This window comes from Aquarana catesbeiana, linkage group LG04 (assembly GCF_042186555.1).
Source record: "Aquarana catesbeiana isolate 2022-GZ linkage group LG04, ASM4218655v1, whole genome shotgun sequence".
NCBI lineage: Eukaryota > Metazoa > Chordata > Amphibia > Anura > Ranidae > Aquarana > Aquarana catesbeiana.
The window spans coordinates 148,358,964-148,381,100 of NC_133327.1; the positions used below are offsets into that span (position 1 = coordinate 148,358,964).

Consider the following 22,137-nt stretch of genomic DNA (forward strand, 5'->3'; position numbering starts at 1 on the left):
CCTGTATCTCCAAGTATGTCATGACTAGAGTTCCTGTGTGACATTAATGGGCCAGGCTGGGTGTGATGTGTCTGCTGGCCTGCCTTTGGATCGTCTGTTCCCTCAGCAGGGACTTGCTGATAGACAATCCCAGGCTAATGTGTTTCCTGGGGGAAGTGTGAAAATTCTTAGCTCCCTGTGTGGGGGAAGAGACCCAGTGACTGATTCCCTATGGTAGCAGGGCTCTTTAATCTCATGCTAATGAGTCTGACAATGATGTTTGCATTTCCACAGATCTGCCCAATGTTACAGTTGTCCTTGTGATGTACTTCTAAATACAGTATGTGTTCACCTAAAGTAGAAGTCCCAGTCAAAGACCTCTCCCATACATTTGTAGCAAAAACTAATAAATGCCTACCGACGTTAGAAAACTTTAGCCCAATATGGTTATTTATGGGTGAAATAATGGGCATTGCCTGATCATGCAGACATCCTTGTGCACGAGCCTTTTCTGGAGTCAATAGGCCAGATTTGATTTTCCTTGGCTAAATGCTTACCCCAAGGAGCTAGTCTCAGAGACGTCTGCTAATGTGCCCCTCCTCATCTCTCCAAAGGCATTCAATTGATGTGAATGTAAGTTTTTTTACTATAACCTTTCATACAAAATGTATTTGGTGGCTGAATTTTGCATGATATGACAACTGAATTATTAAAGTCTGTAGATAGGGTAAAGCCTGGTACACACTATGAGTCTTTTTTTTTCCATTCAACCCAGCAGGTTGAATGAAAAAACTGTTGGAGCCGCTGTACTAACTATGCGAAGTTAGTGTAGCGATCTCCCCCGCTGAGCTATTGTGTTCTGATAGGGGGATGGCCCTACCGCCAGAACACTCTGATCCGCGCTTTCCGCCAGTGGCAAAGAGCACTGATCGGGAGTCGGTCGGCTGCTGGTTTTCCAGCCTGCTCGTCCGACAAAAGTCAGCCAATGTTTTTTGAACCGGATGGTGTCTCCCGACAATTGGCTCCATCAACGCTAAACAGCAAAGATGGAGGAATCTGCAGTGCAGGCTATATTTTTGTATGGCTAACTTAAGGGCAGTGATGGCTGGTGCTAGACTTTTGGGGGGGCAAACAAACCCCCCCCCCCCAGGTCCACACTCACATCTCCAGGGCGGTTTCCTCAGCTTCTTCTCTCGGCCAACCCGATCCACCTCCTGTCCTGAGGCTGTGGGGAAAAGGTGGAAGACAATAGCAAATATTGATTCCTAGTGTCCCAAGTGAGTGCGTTCTGCACCCTGAGCCCAACCTATTTCAAGCCAATTAAAGCCTGAGGTTCTAATGTGGCTTGAAAAAAAAACCTCATAGAAACCTATGAGTCTGGTGCCCCGCATGCATACCCGCATGCAAACCAAGGTGGCAGCGCCCCTGCGCCCCTTATGGACCGGCTGCTCCCTAGATGTTGCCTGGAAGCAGTTGTTAAGAATAAATCAGATATTCCATTTGAATAGCAATGCTATATAAAGTAGTGGGTACAGGTGGAGTTAACATACTAAAGGCATAGAGGTTACTTACTTACTAAAGATATGATGACTCAGTAAAATAGGGTAAAGTTCTGTTCATTTTAATTACCCATTACCTGCAATGAAACACAGGTATTGTACCATGCACAGGATTGGGTGATTGAAATGAACACAGCTTCACCTACTAAGCTAAGTAAACTGTCACTTTGCAAAGTGAATTTTCACTTAAATTGGTTGTAAACCCTCTACAACCACTTTTTGCTACAGGTAAGCCTATAATAAGGCCTACCTGTAGCCACACTGGATATCTCCTAAACCGTCCCTTGTATTTGCATGTGCCGACGTCATCGGCACATGCGCACTGAAGCAAACTGAAGCAATGGCATGTACATGCTTCAGTTAGACTGTGCTGTTACCGGCAGCTCCCACGTCATCGTGGCTTCGGCCAATCACAGCGACGGAGCCCGCGATACCCGGAAGTAACTCCAGGAGCGATGTCGGCTGCCAGAGCGGGCTACGAGGATGGCTGCAGGGGCTTCAATCCCGGGTAAGTAATTTATAATGAGCTAGTATGCTATGCATACTAGCTCATTATGCCTCTAAACTAGTAGATATTTTAAACAATTGTTCTGAAAATTTTTTGTACATTCGATAACCAGACAGATATCATTCGAAAACCACTTAAACATTTTGTTTGCTTTTAGCAATAGATGTTTGAATGAATGTAATTTCCTGAACAAAAATCACATAAACTGTCAGAAATGTGTTCTTCCCTGAAAAATCTTTCATCCTGCTCCTTTGATTTTTCTTGTCACTTTGGTCGAAAACGAACATCGATTTGGCCCCCTTAACGATTAGAAAATCGCTTTTAAAATGAAAATGAAATTATAGTAGTCTATAGCCAGCCTTAAGCCGGCCATAGATGATGCGATTTTCTTTCCTGCAACCATGGGTTGCAGGTGTTACAATGATTATTGCTAGCAGCTATTGCCACTGGCAATAATTGTATGTACATTCCGACAGACTGGTTGTACCCTAGTTGATTGATCGATCCACTTAGGTACAGTCAGCCTGTCCATACATGGTTTGAATCTCAGCCGATCCCTGCTGAAGCGCCCAAGATTCAAACCGTCTATGGCTGGATTTAGTGAATGAGGTGTGGCTGTGCTGATTTAAATCGACCAATCAAGTGCAAGCCAAACTCCTGTTTTTGGTTGTTTCCTTTCATGTGATTGGGTATTTGCAAACTGAATTTTCAGCTTCACCTCATTCACAAAGCCTAGTTCACTTTACAGAGTGAATATGCGCTGCATCTTTAGTACATCAACCCCATTATATTTCAACTAATGTATGGATGTGTGTTTTTATACAAAGATGCTTAAGTGCTATGCTATCCTTTAAAAAGGACTGAAAACGTCAACCTACTTATTTATTTGGAATGCGTTATGCATGAATATCCTTATTTTCAAATCCTTATTTTCAAACCTCTTTTATGTATTCACAAAATGTTTTACACCAAACATTTTTGGGGCTCTTTTGTGTTATACATATAAGGGGATATGCAGAATTCAAATATTTCACCACCTGGAGTTATCTATGTAAATCACTAGGCCTGGCTTTCATTTATTGTTCTTTAACATTACAGGCCAAACTAGACACTGCAGTATTTTTACACAGCTCCCTGTGTAGTAACTATTGATCTCTATATACTTTTCATAGAACAGGAGTGAATGAACATTTGGAGGATAGCCAGGATTTCTTGTTCCTATACACATTGCCTTTTGGTTACAGTAAGCAGGCAAGTAAATGCAGCCATACAGCCATTGCATAGCACTACAGGAAATACTTAGAGACGTAATAAACAATGACAGAGCCTGCAGAGGAGGTATAAATAAAAAAAGGCCTTATCTGGCTGTAACTGGATTCTCCCAACTAATTGGCCTGTCTGCTGCCCTATATGTATGGATGCATTCATGTATTCCTTGTCAAAAATATTTTATTAAATTCAATAAAATTAAGTACAATAAAATTAATACTGTATATTGTACAATTTAGAGTATTTATATAATAATTATATGTGGTTACAATTATAGAATTAATCATGAGGTAAGGGTTTATGGCATTCATGTGTTCCATAAGCTTGTGCAGCACCCCTATAAGTATATATGCATTCATGTATGCATTTTATTAATCTGTGCAGCACCAAAAATTCTGAAGCACTTTATAGGTTACATATAACGTCTCCATGACCCGAAGGTGGTCATGAACATCAGAGGCTGGTGAGATGTGCACATATGAAGTAGAAGTCAGCGGAAGGAAACACAGCACCCAGTGGGGGGACACGCTACCTGATACATGTGGAAGCCATGTATAGTGGTTGCGCTAGGAACTCTTCAAGACAGTGAAGCTTTTACACAATGCCCACCAAAAGAATAAATATAAGACTTCTTTTACAGGTTGCTTTTGTTGTCTTTTTTTCAGTGATTTTGGGAAGATTATAACCCCTGTCAGTTTGTTTTTCACCATCTGTATCCGATTGGGGAGATTTACCTTCACTTCCTGTCCCTTAGCCAAAACAAGAAGTGAGAGAAAATCCCTCAGGGCCCCCCAGGTCACCAGAACTAGTATCCCCATTGGAAGATTTCCCCCTCTCTTACTTTTCTGGGGGCAACCTAAAATTTGGTATTCTCTTTTATTTTCACTTTCAGTGATAACAGGAAATAGAACCTATAGAGAGGACGAATCTCCCTAATGGGAGACTGTAATAAAAACTGACAGCTTTTCTAATCCCTCTCCGTTCTATCCAGAAAAAAAAAAGTTTTGTCTTTAGTTATGCTTTAACAAGGTAGTTGAAAGTGCTAGTAACTGCACAAAGAGTGATCATCCATTTTCAATGGCAGTCTTTTCTAACATTTTTAACACAGAGGAACCCTAAAACAAGACCCTTTTGGTCTTAGGAAACCCTTGCCAATTATTACTATATCTAAAGCTCATGATACATGTGCTGGTCAGTGGGAAGAATCCCCCCTACAGATAGCTAAAAGATCATCTGTTTCAGAGATGCAAAAATGTCTCCTTCTTTAAGGAAAACCTAGAAACCTCTAGAGGAACCCTAGTTGGTTCTATGAAGAAGAAAGAGGGACACTATTCTCATACATGCCCCACTCTTTGTTACACATTTGATGAATATCACAGTGGCTTCCATCCCTCAAGTGAAGTTATGCACTACAGACAGTGATCGGATAGGTCAGTAAACCTTGTCCATCATTGGTGATAATCTGACACTGGAAGAAGTGAAACTGGGCCTCCATATTGTCTCAACAGGAACGTTCATACACAGAAACTAGTTGCAAGACATTTAGATGTTATTGTGCAGAATTCTTACCATTCTCTGAAATCAGTGACCAGTTAGTTTGGATGTCTGAGTTTCAGCATGTTTCCAGTACAGCACAGTCCAGCTGTTTCTTATGGGAACATGATGCTTCCTGCCAAAAAGGCACTTTTACTGCCTCCAGAATGGACACTCATTCTCGACTCAGCTTTTGATGTGAAGTTGACAATTACCAAAGAACAGGTCTTCATTTACACATCAAAGGATACATTTAAGGAACAGGAGTCACCTTTCCTGTGGGTCTCCTACATCATTCACTGCTCCAAGATGCTGCCCTTGAAATTAACACTAACATTGAAGGTAATTACAGGAAATGCTGCAGTCAGAGGGAAACATCTCACAACATGAAATATCTGTCATATAAAGTAGCATTTTTGTATTGCTCAGCCACCTGTAGGCACTGCAATGCTATGCAGATAGCTGGGGAGCTTTCTCTTTCATGGTTTACTTGTACTTTAAACTAGCTATTAATCAGCACAGCACAATGTCTCCAAGCTGTAAAGGGTGGTTAATAGACTCCCAATGTCAAACTCATAAATATTACTGGGGAAAGCTTAGTTCATTATGATTGGATGGTTGTTCAACCTGTGATATCAACAAGCAATGTGCACATATCTGTACTTTATAGGGTTAAAGTGTACCTGTTGCTCATTCAAAGTGATGATACTCATTTTGAGATTTGATGGCTTCATGGCTTAGTGACATTCCAAGTGTTTTTTTGGACTATATGTTCATTCACCCTCCAAAGCCACAGTACATTGCCAACATGTGGAATAGACTCCTTCTAGAATTAGTTTGGCCAGCTCAGTAGATTATTTTAAAAAGAGCTGGATGCGTTTCTAAATGAACAAAATATAACTGGTTACTAACATTCTTAGGTAATAGCACCAGGGGTAGTTGATCCAGGGAATATCCAAATGCCTCCCGTGGGATGAGAAAATAATTTTTGCCTTCCTCCTCCTTGTTTATTTTTTCTATTGGTTGAACTACATTGACTTGTGTCTTTTTTCCACCAGGCTAACTATGTAACTATGTACACTTTAATGTAGTAACACTTCATAGATATGGCACCGTTAATCTGGCAGCTATGACTATTTAACATTACCTAGTTTAGTTTTGAAAAGAGATATTTGTTTTATGAAGTCTGATTCTAAACTGAATAACAGTGCACATCTTCATAGACCTTCTAATAAGTATTGGAGTAAAACTGACATTTGTTTGGGACTGCAGTGATGAGAAAATTAGAAGGAGCAGGATGGCAATTTTTAATTGAACAAATGAATTTCTAACAGTGTATGTGGTTTTCGCTTGGTAAAGTCCATTCATTACAAAATCATGTTATAAGCAAACAAAATTTTGAAGTATTTTCAAACAACATTTGTCAAGCCATCGACTGTACTGAGAATTTCTATAAGAATGTTCGTACAAACATTCATTCAAAAATCTACTAGTGTATGGTCAGCTTCGGGCTGCACAGGCTAAGCTCCAATAACCCCTAAAACTTTTTCATACAGCCAGCGGAATGAATGCAAAAACAAACGGATTTCCCCATCCACACAAGCGAAGTGGATGAAGGAATCATCCCACTGAGACAGTGTATTCTGACAGTGGGACTCTCTGCTGTCAGAATACACTGATCAGCACTTGCAGCTGATTGGCTTCAGCTACTGATCCACAAAAACTTTGCTACAAAAACATTCCTGTTTGACAGAAGTTGATCTAGCGATTGACTTTTGTCATACAGGAATGCCCACACATGGATTTCAATTCTGGTCAAATTTCAATCCATCCATGACCAGCTTAAAGCGGTATTATATTAAAAGAGAAGTTTGGGTTTGTTTTTTTTTAGAAATCATACTTACCTAGGTGGATGCTGCATCTGTCTCCTGCTGGCTCTAAAGCCTAGTACACGCGGGCTAAATGTCGGGTGGCATCGACCAGTTCAATAGAAACCAGCTGACATTTGACCCGTGCATAATGCAGCCGGTCCAACAGAAGCCGTCTGTTTGTCGCAGGGGCATGACCGAAAAAGGTCTACCAATCGGCTCCCAATCAGCGCCCTCAGCCAATGGCTGAGAGCACTGATCGGAGAGTTCTGGCGGAGAGCCGTCCCCCCTGTCAGAACACAATAGCACAGCAGGGGAGATCGCTGTACTAACATCACATAGTTAGTACAGCAGCTCCTCCTGAGCTGTCAGTTTTTCTTCATTCAGCCCGCTGGGTTGAACGAAAAAAAAAATAGTGTGTACCAGGCTTGAGACCGAGAACTGAGCGAACAAACATCACTAATCGCTCAGTTCTCAGTGCTCTGTGAGTGTCTGTCACCACTGTCTGCTCTGCCCTCCCTCTGTGCTCAAGGCGCTGGTCTGTAGAGAGAGCGGGAGTGGCTGGCAGAGGCTCTCAGCGGCTCGCTGAGAGGCTGAGCCAGGTGTTGGTCCAGGCTCCTGGGTGGATCCCAACCATATGGTTATCATCTTTACCCAGCCTGGACCGGCTCTGTAATGTTAGCCGACAGCGGGCTTCAGAACGAACTGCACTCCTGTGATCCACAGGAAATATACAGCAAAATGAGCTTTGACTGTACTTCTCCTTTAAATCCAAATCAAGTGTAATACAGCTTAACAGTCATTAGATGTGGTGGCTGCAGCTTAATTTTCTTTTTTAGGCTTCTTTCTCTCCGTTTTCAACTGGTGATCTGGCCAGTACACTATGGATGAAGAAGCATAGGTGGCACCTCTGGACAGCAGCATTGGTAACCTGGGGGGGAATTGAAGCCAAACTCCAGTTCACACTTCATAAGCAATTATAGCAAACCGTTTTTTCTTTCTTTTTCGGATAAAAGTTTTACATAAATAAATAAAACTGATTATTGTAAGTAACCCTGCCAGTATTGAATGTTTTGCCTCATGCTAGTAACTGATACATCATGCAAGAGAGCTTGTTCTTTTGAAAAACAACAGACTAATGCCTCGTTTCCACTGAGCGGAATGGTTCGGGTTGGTACAGTTTGGAAGGGTTAGAATGGTTCGGCCTTTTCAGGTGAGCGTTTTCACTGCAAGTCGGACCGCCAGGGGCCATACGGGGTTTAGAAAAAATGCCTATGACGTGGGCATTGACGTTTTTTCTGTCCGCCAATCAGTGGAATGTATCGTGTGATGCCAGTAGCTCCGCCCTAAACGTACCGTACCATTTTCTATGGCCCCACATCTGAAGCAGGACCATGAATGGTGCGGTTCGGTTCAGTTGTATGGGCCGCTTTCATAATGGAAACACTCAAAATAGCGCACCGTACCGAACCAACCCGAACCGATCCGCTCAGTGGAAACGAGGCATAACAGGCCAGATCACCAGATGAAAATAGAAGAAAGCCTAAAAAAGAAAACTAATACAGCCACATCTAAGAACTGGTAAGATGCAATATAATAAATGTTTGCGTTAGGGTTTAATACTGCATTGACCTTGTTAGTGTTAACCCACAACTAAAAATTTTACTATATATGACCATAAATTGCACTGTATACATCGTTTAATTGATTTGACTGCAAGCCATTATCAAACCATGACAAGCAGGAATGGATAGTGACTTTGTCAGGATCTAGACTTTCCTGCTGTCTACATGTTACACAAACCTTTAAAGTAGCTGGTTTCATTATTCTCTGCAAAGGGGGCAGTGAGGGTTATTTACTAAAGGTAAATCCACTTTGCACTACAAGTGCAAAGTGCACTTGAAATTGCACTTAAAGTGCACTTGGAAGTGCAGTTGCTGTAGAGCCGAGGGGGACATGCAAGGAGAATAAAAAACAGCATTTTAGCTTGCACATGATTGGATGTGTTGTTGGAAAGCACGCAATTTTTCACTCATCCCTGCAATACACTGATATGAGTGAAGCCTAACACACTATTATCCTTTTTTTAAATAATACTTTTAATACTTTTTCACTTTTTATGTCTCCTCAGTACCAGTTTAATTCACCTAATTAGAGAGCAGTGACACTTTTCCTACAATGTGGAACTATTTAGATGAATTGTTGCTCCTGAAGGAACTTACAACCAAATGTACTCACTTTTGCCATAAGCAAGTGCACACACCAACCAATCTGAGTGGAAGCTATTAACAAAATCTGTGGCCAGTCCACTCAGGAAGTGCATGTAGTTCTAATATACAGGAAAAAAGTTGTTTCTGGCCATATGTAAAATTTGAGGTGAGAGTACACCTAGTGGAGACGGCACATGAACACAAACTGGATAATGAGCATAATTTCTCTGGGGACTTAATAAGAAATAAAGTACGGATTCAGTTATTACTAATCATTCATGTTGAATGGACACTATTTTTTGGCACATTTATGCATGGACTAGTTTTTTGCATGTATGGATTGAAGCATTGCATCAATGGATTAGATTTGTATGTTATGTTGTGCACTGATTTTTTTAATGGTGGACTATATTCAGTATTTATTTGTTTTTTAATAGAAGGTTACACACAGGCACTTATTCTGGTTGTTTTACATTATTCCAGCACAGATATATGAGAGTGTGCAAGGTGTGGGCGGTTCACAAACACATTTATTGTTAGAATTCAAAACACTTAACAGAACATCAAATCATTTAGTAATTTATTATAGCACATTAGCTGCTCACAAGAGTTCACTTTTATATTTATAGCTATTAACAATATATTTTAGACTGTGGACTGATATTTTTTTTTTTTAGGACAATTATGCAAAATACAAAAGAATATACAAACTCCATGCAGACAGTGTCAATTGTAGTTTGTGGTAACCAGTACTCTAGTGTTATCCATTCTATCTTTTGCCCACTTTGTCTATATTTTACCCCACTGTGTCCACCATCTGCCCAACCCTTCCACCTTGTGCCACACATTCTGCCCTCTCTGAACACCTTCTGTCCACTTTGAGCCATTGCTTGCCAAACGCGTCTGTCTTTTGCCCACTCTGCTTATATCTGCTTTCTGCCTTCAGGACATTGATGCACCTAACTTACTGCTGGTAATGATTCTACCAGAGCAAGCTTGAAGAAATGTGCATTCCCCCCAGCAATCCTGGTGTACCTGAACAGTCTGAGAATAGCTGATTCAGAGTGTAAAAGTGACACTAAATTATGGTCTAAGTAGTGAATGTGTAAGAAGAAAAGTGAACAGGTAGAAGTAATGGAATTGGCTGTAAATTCGGTGACAGCTGTGCGTTGTCTCATAGGGGAGGACAAAAGTGAGGAGAGGATAAGTGAATATAAGTCAATGTTTGTCGGTCTAAAGACATGACTTTTAAATTACATTTACACTTTAGAAAACACTTCTGCAAACCTCTTCTAAGGTCTGACAGAACCCTAGGAGATCCTTTACAAATACAGATTTGCAGTGTTAGGTGCTTCCCCCCATGACTACACTTAGGTCTGGTGAGAACTTGTGAGATGGAGGGGTGGGACATGCCTACTCTACCTGTGCCTCAAAAGTTGTGATGTTTCAGGTTTGCAGACATGCTGCAAGTGCGAGTATGCACATTAAATTATAACTGCAGAGCGGGCACCCTAAAGTATTTATCAAAAGCCAGGACAGTAGTACACACTGGTACAAAGCAGTGTGGACAGCGCCCAACTATATGCAGCCAATCACTACACACAATACCTGCCATAAACAGCAGTTTGTCAATGTGCAGTGGATATAGTTGCATAGATTTGAATTGAGCCATTGAAGAAAATAGTTTGGATTTCATTCACATGTGGTACATTGCTGTAATAAACCCACTTAGATATGAAATCAGCACTAAAGCAAATGTGGTTGAAAAATCTACCATTGAAAATAATGGTACAGAACTACCAATGCTCTTTAGGTAAATTTAGGTGCGCTAGATGTGACTGACCCCCTACACTTCTGGAGTCATAGGTTGTCTAGGACCCTTCATTCCAAAGAGCAGCTTTACACCATTCTTTAAAGAGAGAAAAAAAAATTCCCTCTGACTGATCTATATACATTGCAAGGATTTTAACAAACTTTGTTGCAGATTCCTACCTTTTGTTATTCTGAAGAAATAGCTATTTGTCTGTGTCCATGTGCAGAGTCAATCTGTATGGGTGTGATTTTAAAATGATCAATCAGCTGCTGCACCTGCAAGGCTCTAATGAGGAGAGCTGCAGGGTCTGCATCCCTTTCAGACATGGTTTCCCTTTGTGTGTATCTTACCAAAAAATAACATTTTTGTTGCAGGGGATGCCCAAAATCTGATTTGTATCATAGTGCAGACTTCTGGGAAATCCCACAAGCAGGAAACAACATTTCTGGGGGGCGTTCTGTACACAATCCGTGTACAGAATGCCTCCAGGTAGCCATATTGCATTGCAATTAAGGTAAATGACAGCACTGCAGTTTGAAAAGAAAAGGTAATTTTTAATAGCATTCAATTACAATATGACTTGAGTTGCAATTGTATATATTTTCTCCGCAAAAGTGGAGTTACTTTTTAAGATCACATATGCCGCGTACACACAGTCGGAATTTCCGACAACAAATGTTCGATGGGAGCTTGTTGTCAGAAATTCCGACCGTGTGTAGGCTCCATCGGATATTTTCCGTCTGAATTTCTGACAAACAAAAATCAAATTTTCCAACAACAAAATCCGTTGTCGTAAATTCCGATCGTGTGTACACAGTTCCGACGCACAAAATTCCACGCATGCTCGGAATCAAGCAAAGGAGCCACACTGGCTATTGAACTTCATTTTTCTCGGCTTGTCGTACATGTTGTACGTCACCGCGTTTTTGCCGATTGGAATTTCTGACAACATTTGTGTGACCGTGTGTATGCAAGACAAGTTTGCGCCAACATCCGTCGGAAAAAAAACATGGATTTTGTTGTCGGAATGTGCGATCGTGTGTACGCGGCAATAGATCGTACTGTTTACTTATGGCAAAAACATTTTATTGAGACCATTGCAATGTGGTGTTCGGCTCTTGTACACAGTTGCCAAATCCTTCAAATATAGTTATCGAAGATCAGATGTTCGATGTGCAATTTATAGTGTAAAAAAAAAGAAGAAATCCATGCTTTTTCATCAAAGATCATTAATTTATTTATAGGAAATTAATGCACAGTAGCACTACGTACACACACACTAGTACATTTTAGTATAAAAAGAGACAGTAAGATCCATGATAAAAAGTTTATAAAGAATAAGTGCTTGCCAGATGGATGCACATAATGGAGACCATGTATTTCTCAAGATATGCTTGAAGTGCATCACACAGATTCAGGCACCTGCTCCCAAAAGTGTTAAAACAGTCATCTATGTACATTAAAAAAAGAAATTACACACACAACACATTACCGCTCTAATATACACATATTCCTGAAAGTTTCCTTTAGCACCCTTCAAATCGGTATCCAAACAATCCTCTATAGTCTCCTTCACTGAAGGTAGAACCTCAATTTACCTAACTCTAGACATCCCCCCTAGGGATGAAAATTCAATGCACTACCACTATGCATGCGCAGCCAGAGGAAACACTACCTACATTTCCCCTATATAAAGCTTTTCACAAACCAGGTGTCTTAACTACTTCCCTTATCATGATCATTCTGATTTTAACGGAATCCTTCATTAGATTAACAACTTTATTTTATGCTGTAACACAATATAATGCTGTAATATTGCATGTGCACTATGTATTAAGCAAAAAAAATAATAAATAAATCCCTAGGTTCCTCCGTCTCTTTTGCTCACATAACAGTCTTTTTCTAGTAAAGCTGATCTGTGTTTAGGAGGATTGCATTTTGCATAAGGTTTTGTGAAACAATAGAGGAACAAAAAAACTCAAGAGATGAGCTTGTTCATATACATGTATAGTGACATGGGCATAGGCAGGGCAGGCTGTGACAATGTATGCTTGTACCAGGTGTGTACGGCTACATGACAGAAGCAGGCCCAGCACAAAGCACAGTCTTCTAAGCAAAGAGAGTCAGAGCAGACAACTCTGCTTCATACACAGTGCGACAGGCACCATTTCTTAACACAACCCCAGTGATTATAATGATAAATTCATGCTTACTATTATGAGTGAGTGTATGCAATTATCACAGGGTGTCTGTCTTGAACCCTCGCCAAGATTCCGCACAAATTCCAAAGCTCAGTCATTCAGACTTATGCCCCATACACACGGTCGGAATTTCCGACAGAAAAAGTCCGATGGGAGCTTTTCATCGTATATTCCGACCGTGTGTATGCCCCATCGGACTTTTTACGTCCAAAATTCAGATGGAATTAGATAGAGAACATGTTCTATATTTTTCTGACTGAACAAATTCCTATCAGGAAAACCGCTCGTCTGTATGCTGTCCCGACGTACCAAAAATGACACATGCTCTGAAGAAAGTACGAGACGTCGTACGTGTTGTACGTCACCGCGTTCTTGACGGTCGGAATTTGGTGTGACCGTTGTGTATGCAAGACAGCTTGAGCGGAATTCCGTCGGAAAAACCTTCAGAGTTTATTCCGATGGCAAAACCGGTCGTGTGTACAGGGCATTACACCTCTGTTCCAGAGAATACCAGGGTTGATTTACTAAAGCGGCAGAGTGCAAACTCAGTCTCATTTCTGCATAGAAACCAATCAGCTTCTAACCTCAGCTTGTTCAATTAAGCTTCAACCTGGAAGCTGATTGGTTTCTATGCAGAAGTTAACCTGATTTTGCACTTTTCAGCTTTAGTAAATCATCCCCAGTGTGTTCCATTCATTCAATTTAAAAGATTTCCATGTTCAGGGATATGCGCGAAGGTCCTATGACCCTATAGTTAAATCCACTAAAAATGGCCCAGCCTCTTGGATCTACCCCTTGCCATCTGACATTATGGCAATACTTTTTCTTACACTGGTCGCCAGCAAAAGGCAGAAGACGTTCCTACATTTCCACTGAAAGTGTAAAACCTTTTAGAGCTTTCCATGAACCAAAGCTTCAGATTAAGGGATAGTGCCTATATAAAGAACCTGCTGCGCAGTATAATGAATAGTATCTATACAATGACTATAAACATGTTGCACAGTATAACAAATGTTGAACATACAGTACGTTTGATTACAGAGTGTCTTTACAGGGGTATATCCTGCAGTTTAATCCATACTGTGACCTTGCCATCTCAATTAAAGAAAGGCTTTGTCCGAGATGAAATGACCTTTACATCAAAGACATTGAGATGGCTGAAAAACAACCCAGTTATGCTGTGTGGTTCTTTGTACTGTAACAAGTTACAGTGTAGAAAATCCAAATGTGTAGACATGACATGCACTGGCTGTCCTGGGATTAAGGTACACGGCATAGGTGTACAGGTCAGCAGAGGTCCCCAAGTGTACATATATTCTTGTCTAGATCACCATGGTCTCCACATAGAAGGGGCAGGAGGTGGCTGAATCTCGGGGGTCCTGTCACTGTCCTCTACAGGCTCTGTCCCACCCTTGACCATATCCGATTCCTCTGCATCAGAACAGCTGTCATCGGAAGAAGATCCCAACAATCCCAGGCCACAGGAAGAATCCGAGACAGGAGAATCCAGAAGCACATCAAGGACCAGATCCTGTATGTTCCCCTCGCTTAAAGGCATAGACTCCAATAGATGATTGAGCAGCTCTGCAGCCAGGCCAGAATCAATGCCAGGACAGCTAGACACAAAGGTGTGCACCTCATGCATGCACTGGATGTAGCCTGCAGCAAAACGCTCGCTGGCCTCTCTCTGCAACCGGTCAGCCTCTGCAAGGATAAACAAGGCAAACATCAGTACCCTCATATCACACAGAGCTACTTATCATGATGTATACAGCTGTCAGAATAAGCATCTCTATCTTCAGCACTATCATAACACAGAATACTAAAAAGGTCATACCATCTATAGGCCATCTTTACTGCTAAACTCAACAGAGGGCATTGAGATAAACCTTTTATTGTTATTGAACTCATCTGCATCAAATTGATTCAATTAGAGGGATTTAAAAAGAGAAGAGAATGTTGACTTAGATTAGTAAATAAGGGAGAAACATGTTCACTGTGAACATCCGATCATGTGCATGGGAGAAAACTTCTTTGGTTGCAAGCAAAGTGGTGTGCTTTATTTACGCAAGTTAAATATTTCTTTCCATTTGGTAAATCAAAAACCCCAATGTGTTCTAAAACAGGTAGTTACCAAAAGGTTCAGTTTGTGCTACGAAGCAGTACTGCTGATACAAATATGATACAAATATGCAGCAGGCACATATGACCTTTAGTATACATTTAACATACTACAAGGATAATTTAGCCCTTAAAGCGTATGCATTGCAAGGGTTAACTGCTCATTTAGTCTAGGGGCCAGTAAAAGAAACTTTACTTACCTGATCCACATTTCCCCCAGCAGGCAGCACTCCCCCATGCTCTGGTGGTGGACTGTCCTTTGATGCCCTCTTGTCCAAAGCAGGGCTATGGTCCCCAAATAACCCTTGCAGCGCAGGTGCCATGTGGGCACAGCCCCACTATAAGGGAGAGTTTTCAAGTTTCCTGGGGCTCAGTTTAAAGTAGTTTTAAAGGCAGAAGTTTTTATTTTTACCCAAATACATTCTATGTATTAAGGTGAAAAAAACTTTCTGCAAGCAGTAATGTGCACAAGAGCAGAAGCTCTCTCTCTTCTTATTGGCCCAGACACAGCAGTGGGAGCCATTGGTTCCTGCTGATGTCCCGCTGTCAATCACAGCCAGTGTGGAGGGGGCAGGGGGCGGGGGGCAACTGAGCCGTGCTCTGTATGTCTTATGAACACACAGAGCCACCTCGGGAGCAAGCATACATGAGTGCCCCTATAGCAAGCTGCTTGCTCTGGGGGGACTCAGTGGGTGGGAGGAGCCAGGAGTGCCGATGAGTGACCCAATGATAATGTCATACAGTTTGATGGGTCACTGTTTATAACCTCCAACTCTAATTGCTGCTGCAGGCATAATATAAAAACAATTTTCTACTAGCAGTATTTTAAATGATACCTTTAAAATACATTTAACGATTTTAGTTAACATAAAAAGGAACTTTTTTTTATTATTTTATTTTAATATTTGGACTAGGATTCCATTGTAAGAAATATTTGTAACATACAGTACTGTATTGCCAAACTGAAAGACCTCGTTCTAGAGTAGCTATCGTATATATACACATTGTTACTAAATTATAACAGTGAACATGAGTTTAAAAAAAAAGATAAACAATGTTGCAGAATATAGCAGCTGATCGGTTGTTATTTTCATTTTGTAGGATAACAGCCAGAAATTGAATTGGTCACTGTTTTCATAAATGGGACCAAATATTACCCACTTATCCAGCTGCAACCAGATTGCATGGTAAATGTTTGTCAAATATTTACAATTCAAATACCCACCAGCTGATCTGCTCTGTAAAATCCTTTGTACCCGCTTCACGGTGAGCTCTAAAACTTCTGCGTTCTCCATCTTTGACTGAAACTAGTAATAGAAAGAAAGAAAAAATGCACATTAATATAATTACAATCTCTTTCATCATTTGCTACTGTAGATTTGAATGCCCTGTATCTAAATGGTTTAAAATTTATTAAGTAGATGTTATGTTTATATTTTTATTAGTTATTTATTTCTATTGGGTGGACAAGTTAAACTGTGCAAAAGGGTAGTATAGGGGCTTAATGGTTTGCATTTTTGCCTTGCAGCACTGGGGTCTTCGATTCAAATTCCAAGCAGTATCCTATCTGTTTTGAGTTTGCATGTTCTCCCTGTGCTTGCGTGGTTTCCTCCCACGCGCCAAAAGACACGCTGGTAGGTTTATTGCCCCCTGTCTAAAATTGGTCTTAGTATGTATGAATGTACTGTATGCATGTAAGACAGGGGACTTTAGACTGTAATCTCCTAGACTGGCACACACCTCATTGTCAGCCAGGATTCCCCTTAGCTCCTGCAGGCTCTCGTTAATCCTCGCCCTTCTCCTCTTTTCAACCAGTGGTTTTCTTGTCTGAAAAGAAAATGTAAAATTAGGTAAATATAATAACACTCACCTTCAAAGCACATGACAAGTAAAACACATGCACGAGGCTGAAAGTAAGGACTTTTGTGCCAGTTGAAGGCTATTAATAAAAAATGAAGAGTTCTACCTAGAAAAAAATGGCACTCAGTGTAAGCGAGAGAAGAGAATATTGATCTGAACGGTTTTGCCAAAAGGTGGTCTTTGTATATAACCAATGCACTAACTCCCCAAGAAAAGAGAGCTCTTACGCCTTCCTTTTCCTATTCTACTCAACCTAGTGGAGGGAAAATATTGACTGGACCATCTTAAATGCCCCATTTACCAAGAAGTCATCTGTCATTAGCATTAGACATTCTACAATCATTACACTTGCCTGATTTTTAATTTAGGTAATGCACACCCTCATATAATGTATGCTTTAAACATCCAAGGGAGACTGAGCTTGTTATTTTTATAGGGTATATTATTCAAGTTTTATTTTATTTTTCCATAGATTCAATGTTACCCTGAGAGAGAGATCTATCTCAGCCTTTAAAAAAGGCTTTTCAAAGACCTTTATATCTGTATATACACTGAACATCATGCCCACTATCCAACACAGATAAATGTAGCAGAACACCTCTCCTATTCTAACACAAGGGTACAATAAAGAGGGGTTTATTTACTAAAACTGGAGAGTACAAAATCTGGGGCAGCTGTGCATGGTAGCCAATCAGCTTCTAGCCTCAGCTTTTTCGATTTAAGCTTTGACAAAAAAAAAAAAAAAAAAATGGAATTGGAAGCCGATTGGTTTCTATGCAGAGCTACACCACAATTTGCCCTCTCCAGTTTTAGTAAATCAACCCCAGAGCGCTCAACTGTAACACCTACTAGGCTAGGGTCATGTCCATGTACTGAAGAATACCAGCTCAATTGCTATTGTCAATACTATCCAAATGTGAAACACACACAGATGCAAGATTACATCAATGTGACCTTGTATAACTCTTTGACATTGTACATTGTCTTCTTGGTAAAAATACTTTTGTTTATTGAAAATACGGTGTACACCACGTCATGATGATGGTCTTTTTTTTTTTTTTTTGGAAACTTTTTTTCATAAAAATTAATAAATGTTTTGGAAAAAAAATGCAGAAAAAAAAAATTTAAACAAAAACTGGAGTTGTCATCCTTAGTAATATTCCTTGTCTCATTCCACCGGGGAATAAATAACGCCTGATTCATTACTATGGACAAAGTTGTGCTTTTGTTCCAGGGTTCTGCTCTTTATAAATATTAAACAAATATTCTTATTCTGCACAAGGGAAAAGCCGCCGTTTTAAAGGACATATTCATATGCAGTAAATCAAAAAATAATTTTACAGGTAAATAGTGGACAGTGAAAAGGTTCACAATATCCTATTCTAAATAATTCTCTGCAGGAAATGCATTCAAAAATCACAATTTAATGTAAAAATAAACCTAACACTTAAAAATACCCTAAAGCCTAGAAACATAAATTAACAGCAACAAACAAAATGGCATTTATTTATCTATTACTTTTATGATATAAGCAGATTGTACATTTTCTAAGTACATATCACATACTGAGGACTGATGTACATGACGTTCTATCTGAAATGCAGTTTATTGTACGGACAACAATTTTAGTGCAGATTTCTGTCCTTCTCATTTATAACTATTCCCACACCAAGTATAAATAAGATTTAGGGAGAAAATATATTTGCTACAAGTTATCATCTTTTACCAATGGAAATTCTAGGCTGGCATGGCACCATTTATTTGTTCTTTATTGTACCCAGTAACAATGTTATTGTTTTATTTACAAATAGTATGATTTTATTTAAAAAAAAAGAATGCCTCTATGTTATTGTGCATAAAATAAAAGTCAAATGAAAAAGGTTTCATTGACATAACTGTCCCTTATGTCACAAAGTAATGTTATTAGTTCATGGATGGGCTGAATATTTTCATTGTTTAAAAAAAATACTAACAAGAACTCTAATTTAAATACAGAAAAAAGCAAGCTATTCACCCTAAAGCTTTTGTTTTGCATTCTTTGAGGGCTCACTTACACTACTGGGTTTTGTTGCATGTATTCCGACATGCTAAAAATGTATGCGGTTGTTCCCATCTGTAGTGCATTTTTAAAAATAAATTTCCATTTTTTTTCTGTGTTTTATTGCATTGGGAGGCCAATGGCAGCACATCAAAATGCATATAACGTATTGACAACAGGTATTATCAAGGCTTAGTCAATGGCTGTTAACCCTAATTTAGAATTCTAAATTCAAAAGCCCTATTGGGGCTTAAAACACACATTAATGCTACAGATAACAGGACACTGTTATCACACAACTCATCTATACCTAAGCTACAAAAACATCTAACTCTACACACATTACTATGAGCAACAGTGTGTGCAATGCTTAACAAAACCATTACATAGATTTAAATGGGCTCTGACAGCTGCTTGTGTATTTTACTTAACTGTAAACACAACAGTGGAGCCTATAGGCACAATCACAAAAATCTATTTCTAGGCACTGAGAGAAATAAAACTAGAATAACCATATTAATAACAATGGACACTATACATGTATACATATCCCTGTATATGACAGAGCTGTACTTGGACTTGATTCTAACACTGGGAAATAACCAATTCCTGATCAATCCTTCCATGTAATACCAATTCATCATCAATACTATATCATTAATATTATACAGGATTTATATATTACCAACAGTTTGTGAAGAACTTTGCAATACAAAGGGAGACAGTACAGTTACAGCACAGCAGAATTAGAAGGGCCCTGTTCATGGAGCTTACAATCTAAAAGTAAGGGGAGGTAATACAAATTCCTGATCAATCATTCCATGTAATACAAATTCATCAATCCAGCCATGCAATACCAAATCCTCACCCATTCCTTCATGTAATACAGGTTCTTCAATCCTTTCACTGAATATCAATTCCTCATCAGTTCTTCTAAGTAATCCCAATTCCTTATCCATCTCACCATCTAATGCCTATTCCTCATCAATCCTTCCATGTAATACAAATTCCTGAGCAACCCTTCCATGTAATATATATATATATATTCATCAATCCATCCATTTAATATAAATTCCTCATCCATTCCTCCAACTAATACCAATTCCTGATCAGTCCTTCCATGTAATACAAATTCCTTAGCCATCTCACCATCTAATGCTAATTGCTCAGCAATCTTTCCATGTAATACAAAGTCCTGATCAACCCTTCAATATAATATAATATAATAATATATATATATATATATATTATATTATATTATATTTTCACCAATCCCTCCATTTAACATGAATTTCTCATCCATTCCTCCAACTAATACTAATCCCCGATCAATCCCTCCATGTAATACAGCTTTTTATAAAGCCTGCCAATACTAATTTCTCATCTATTCCTCAATGTAATATCAGTTCTTATCAATCTCTCCATGTAATACAAATATATCAGTCCTTCCATTTAATATCAATTCTTCAGCCATTCCTCCATGTAATACCATTAGCTGATCAATGCTTCCATGTAATACAAACTCTGCATTAACCATTCAATGCAATATCAATTCCTGATCAATCCTATGTAATGCAAATTCCTCAATGTAATATCAGTTCTTCATCAATCCTTCCATGTAATACAAATCTATCAATCCTTCCACTTAATTCCAATTCCTCATCCATTCCTGAATGTGATAACCAATTACTGATCAGTCCTTCTATGTAATGCAAATTCCTCCTCCATCTCACCATGTAATGCCCTCTGATTCCCCCCTGTATTGTAACTGTACTGTCTGCCCTAATGTTGTAAAGAGCTGCGTAAACTGTCGGCACTATATAAATCCTGTATAATAATAATGCAAATTCCTCCTCCATCTCACCATGTAATACAAATTCCTCCTCCATCTCACCATGTAATACAAATTCCTCCTCCATCTCACCATGTAATACAAATTCCTCCTCCATCTCACCATGTAATACAAATTCCTCCTCCATCTCACCATGTAATACAAATTCCTCCTCCATCTCACCATGTAATGCAAATTCCTCCTCCATCTCACCATGTAATACAAATTCCTCCTCCATCTCACCATGTAATACAAATTCCATGTCACAGAGCAGAGATCAGTAAAGCCAGCTTTGATCACAGTTGAATACAATGAGAGTGAAATGTTGCAATGCATAAAGCAGTGGAAACAATGCCTATATCGGGCACTTAGAGAGGAGCGCAGCCCAGTGCACGGTATGTGTCCCTGTCGGTACACGGAGATCCGGGTGTACATTGCAGGGAGGTGACCCGCATGAGATCTCAGGTAGAGCACAATGTACATAGAATGTGCATAGAACGTACATAGAATGTACATAGAACGTACACGGAATGTACATGGAATGTATGGGCGGTGTGTCCAGGCCTTGGCGGCCATGCTGTGTGTAGAGAAGCCAGCTCTCACCTGCCTCTCCCCCCGATCCATGGTGTGACTGTAGGCACAGTGTGGGCTCCCAGTGTGTGTTTATAGGGCGATCTCTCACACCTGCCTCTCCCCCCGCTCCATGTGACTAGACAACGTTCCCCGGGTCCCTTTGTGACGTCACCCTGCGGTTGCTCGCTGCTCCCAGCCGCTCGGTCTTGTTTGCATGTGAATGAGAGGCCGAGGCTGACGTCACGTGACATGAGGCCCAATGGCCGCGCTCCCTATTGTCCCGAGCGGCAGCTGCTGTGTAGGGCAGGAGAAGGTGGCAGAGAGCGGACGGAGATTGTTTGGTTGGCGGCGTCGCCCGCTCCTGCTTTGTTGAGTTGGTGTTCCGAGGTGTGTGCATGTCTACAGCGCAACTCTTCCCTGGTCATTCATTTCCAGTCTTCTAGGCCGTATTCACACTGGGCTCCCGAGTCTGAGGAGAGTAAATACACTTTATACGTCCTACCTCAATTTCCCGGCATTTAAGGTCTGGCTCACACTGCTGACATGCAATACCACAGGCCGCTGGCGTGCAATATTTAGTTGTAATGTGCTGGAAACAGCACACTGTACTGTAACCTTCATTTTTTTACAACTTTATTGAAATGTCACAAAATGACATTTAAAGTATATGTGAACCATCACCTTGTGAAAAACCCATTCAGTTTAGAAAATAATATGAAAGGCAAATTGTATATATATCTATATAGATATATATATAGATATATATATATATAT

At 40.0% G+C, this 22,137-nt stretch overlaps 1 protein-coding gene across 2 annotated transcripts; it reads right to left on the reverse strand.

Moving 5' to 3' along the window:
* Positions 1-11,951: 11,951 nt before the first annotated feature.
* Positions 11,952-21,847, reverse strand: LOC141139583 (transcription cofactor HES-6-like). 2 transcript variants are annotated; one of them, XM_073625858.1, is made up of 4 exons: positions 21,316-21,847; positions 16,802-16,888; positions 16,287-16,368; positions 11,952-14,644 (listed from the first exon to the last, which is right to left on the reverse strand). In XM_073625858.1, exons 1-4 carry the CDS (start codon positions 21,412-21,414, stop codon positions 14,268-14,270), a joined length of 645 nt encoding a protein of 214 aa, XP_073481959.1. In that variant the 5' UTR covers positions 21,415-21,847; the 3' UTR covers positions 11,952-14,267. The 2 variants fall into 2 exon arrangements, with proteins under 2 accessions (XP_073481959.1, XP_073481960.1); XM_073625859.1 differs by having other exon boundaries at positions 21,394-21,836.
* Positions 21,848-22,137: the final 290 nt, after the last annotated feature.

Excerpts from the sequence above, each read along its gene's own strand:
- LOC141139583 (XM_073625858.1), bottom strand. The coding sequence starts at position 21,414 with ATGGATCGGGGGGAGAGGCAGGTGAGAGCTGGCTTCTCTACACACAGC. Across the intron at positions 16,369-16,801 it reads GAATCCTGGCTGACAATGAG|TTTCAGTCAAAGATGGAGAA; the intron begins GTGTGTGCCAGT and ends TTCTATTACTAG. Across the intron at positions 14,645-16,286 it reads TTTACAGAGCAGATCAGCTG|AGGCTGACCGGTTGCAGAGA; the intron begins GTGGGTATTTGA and ends TTATCCTTGCAG.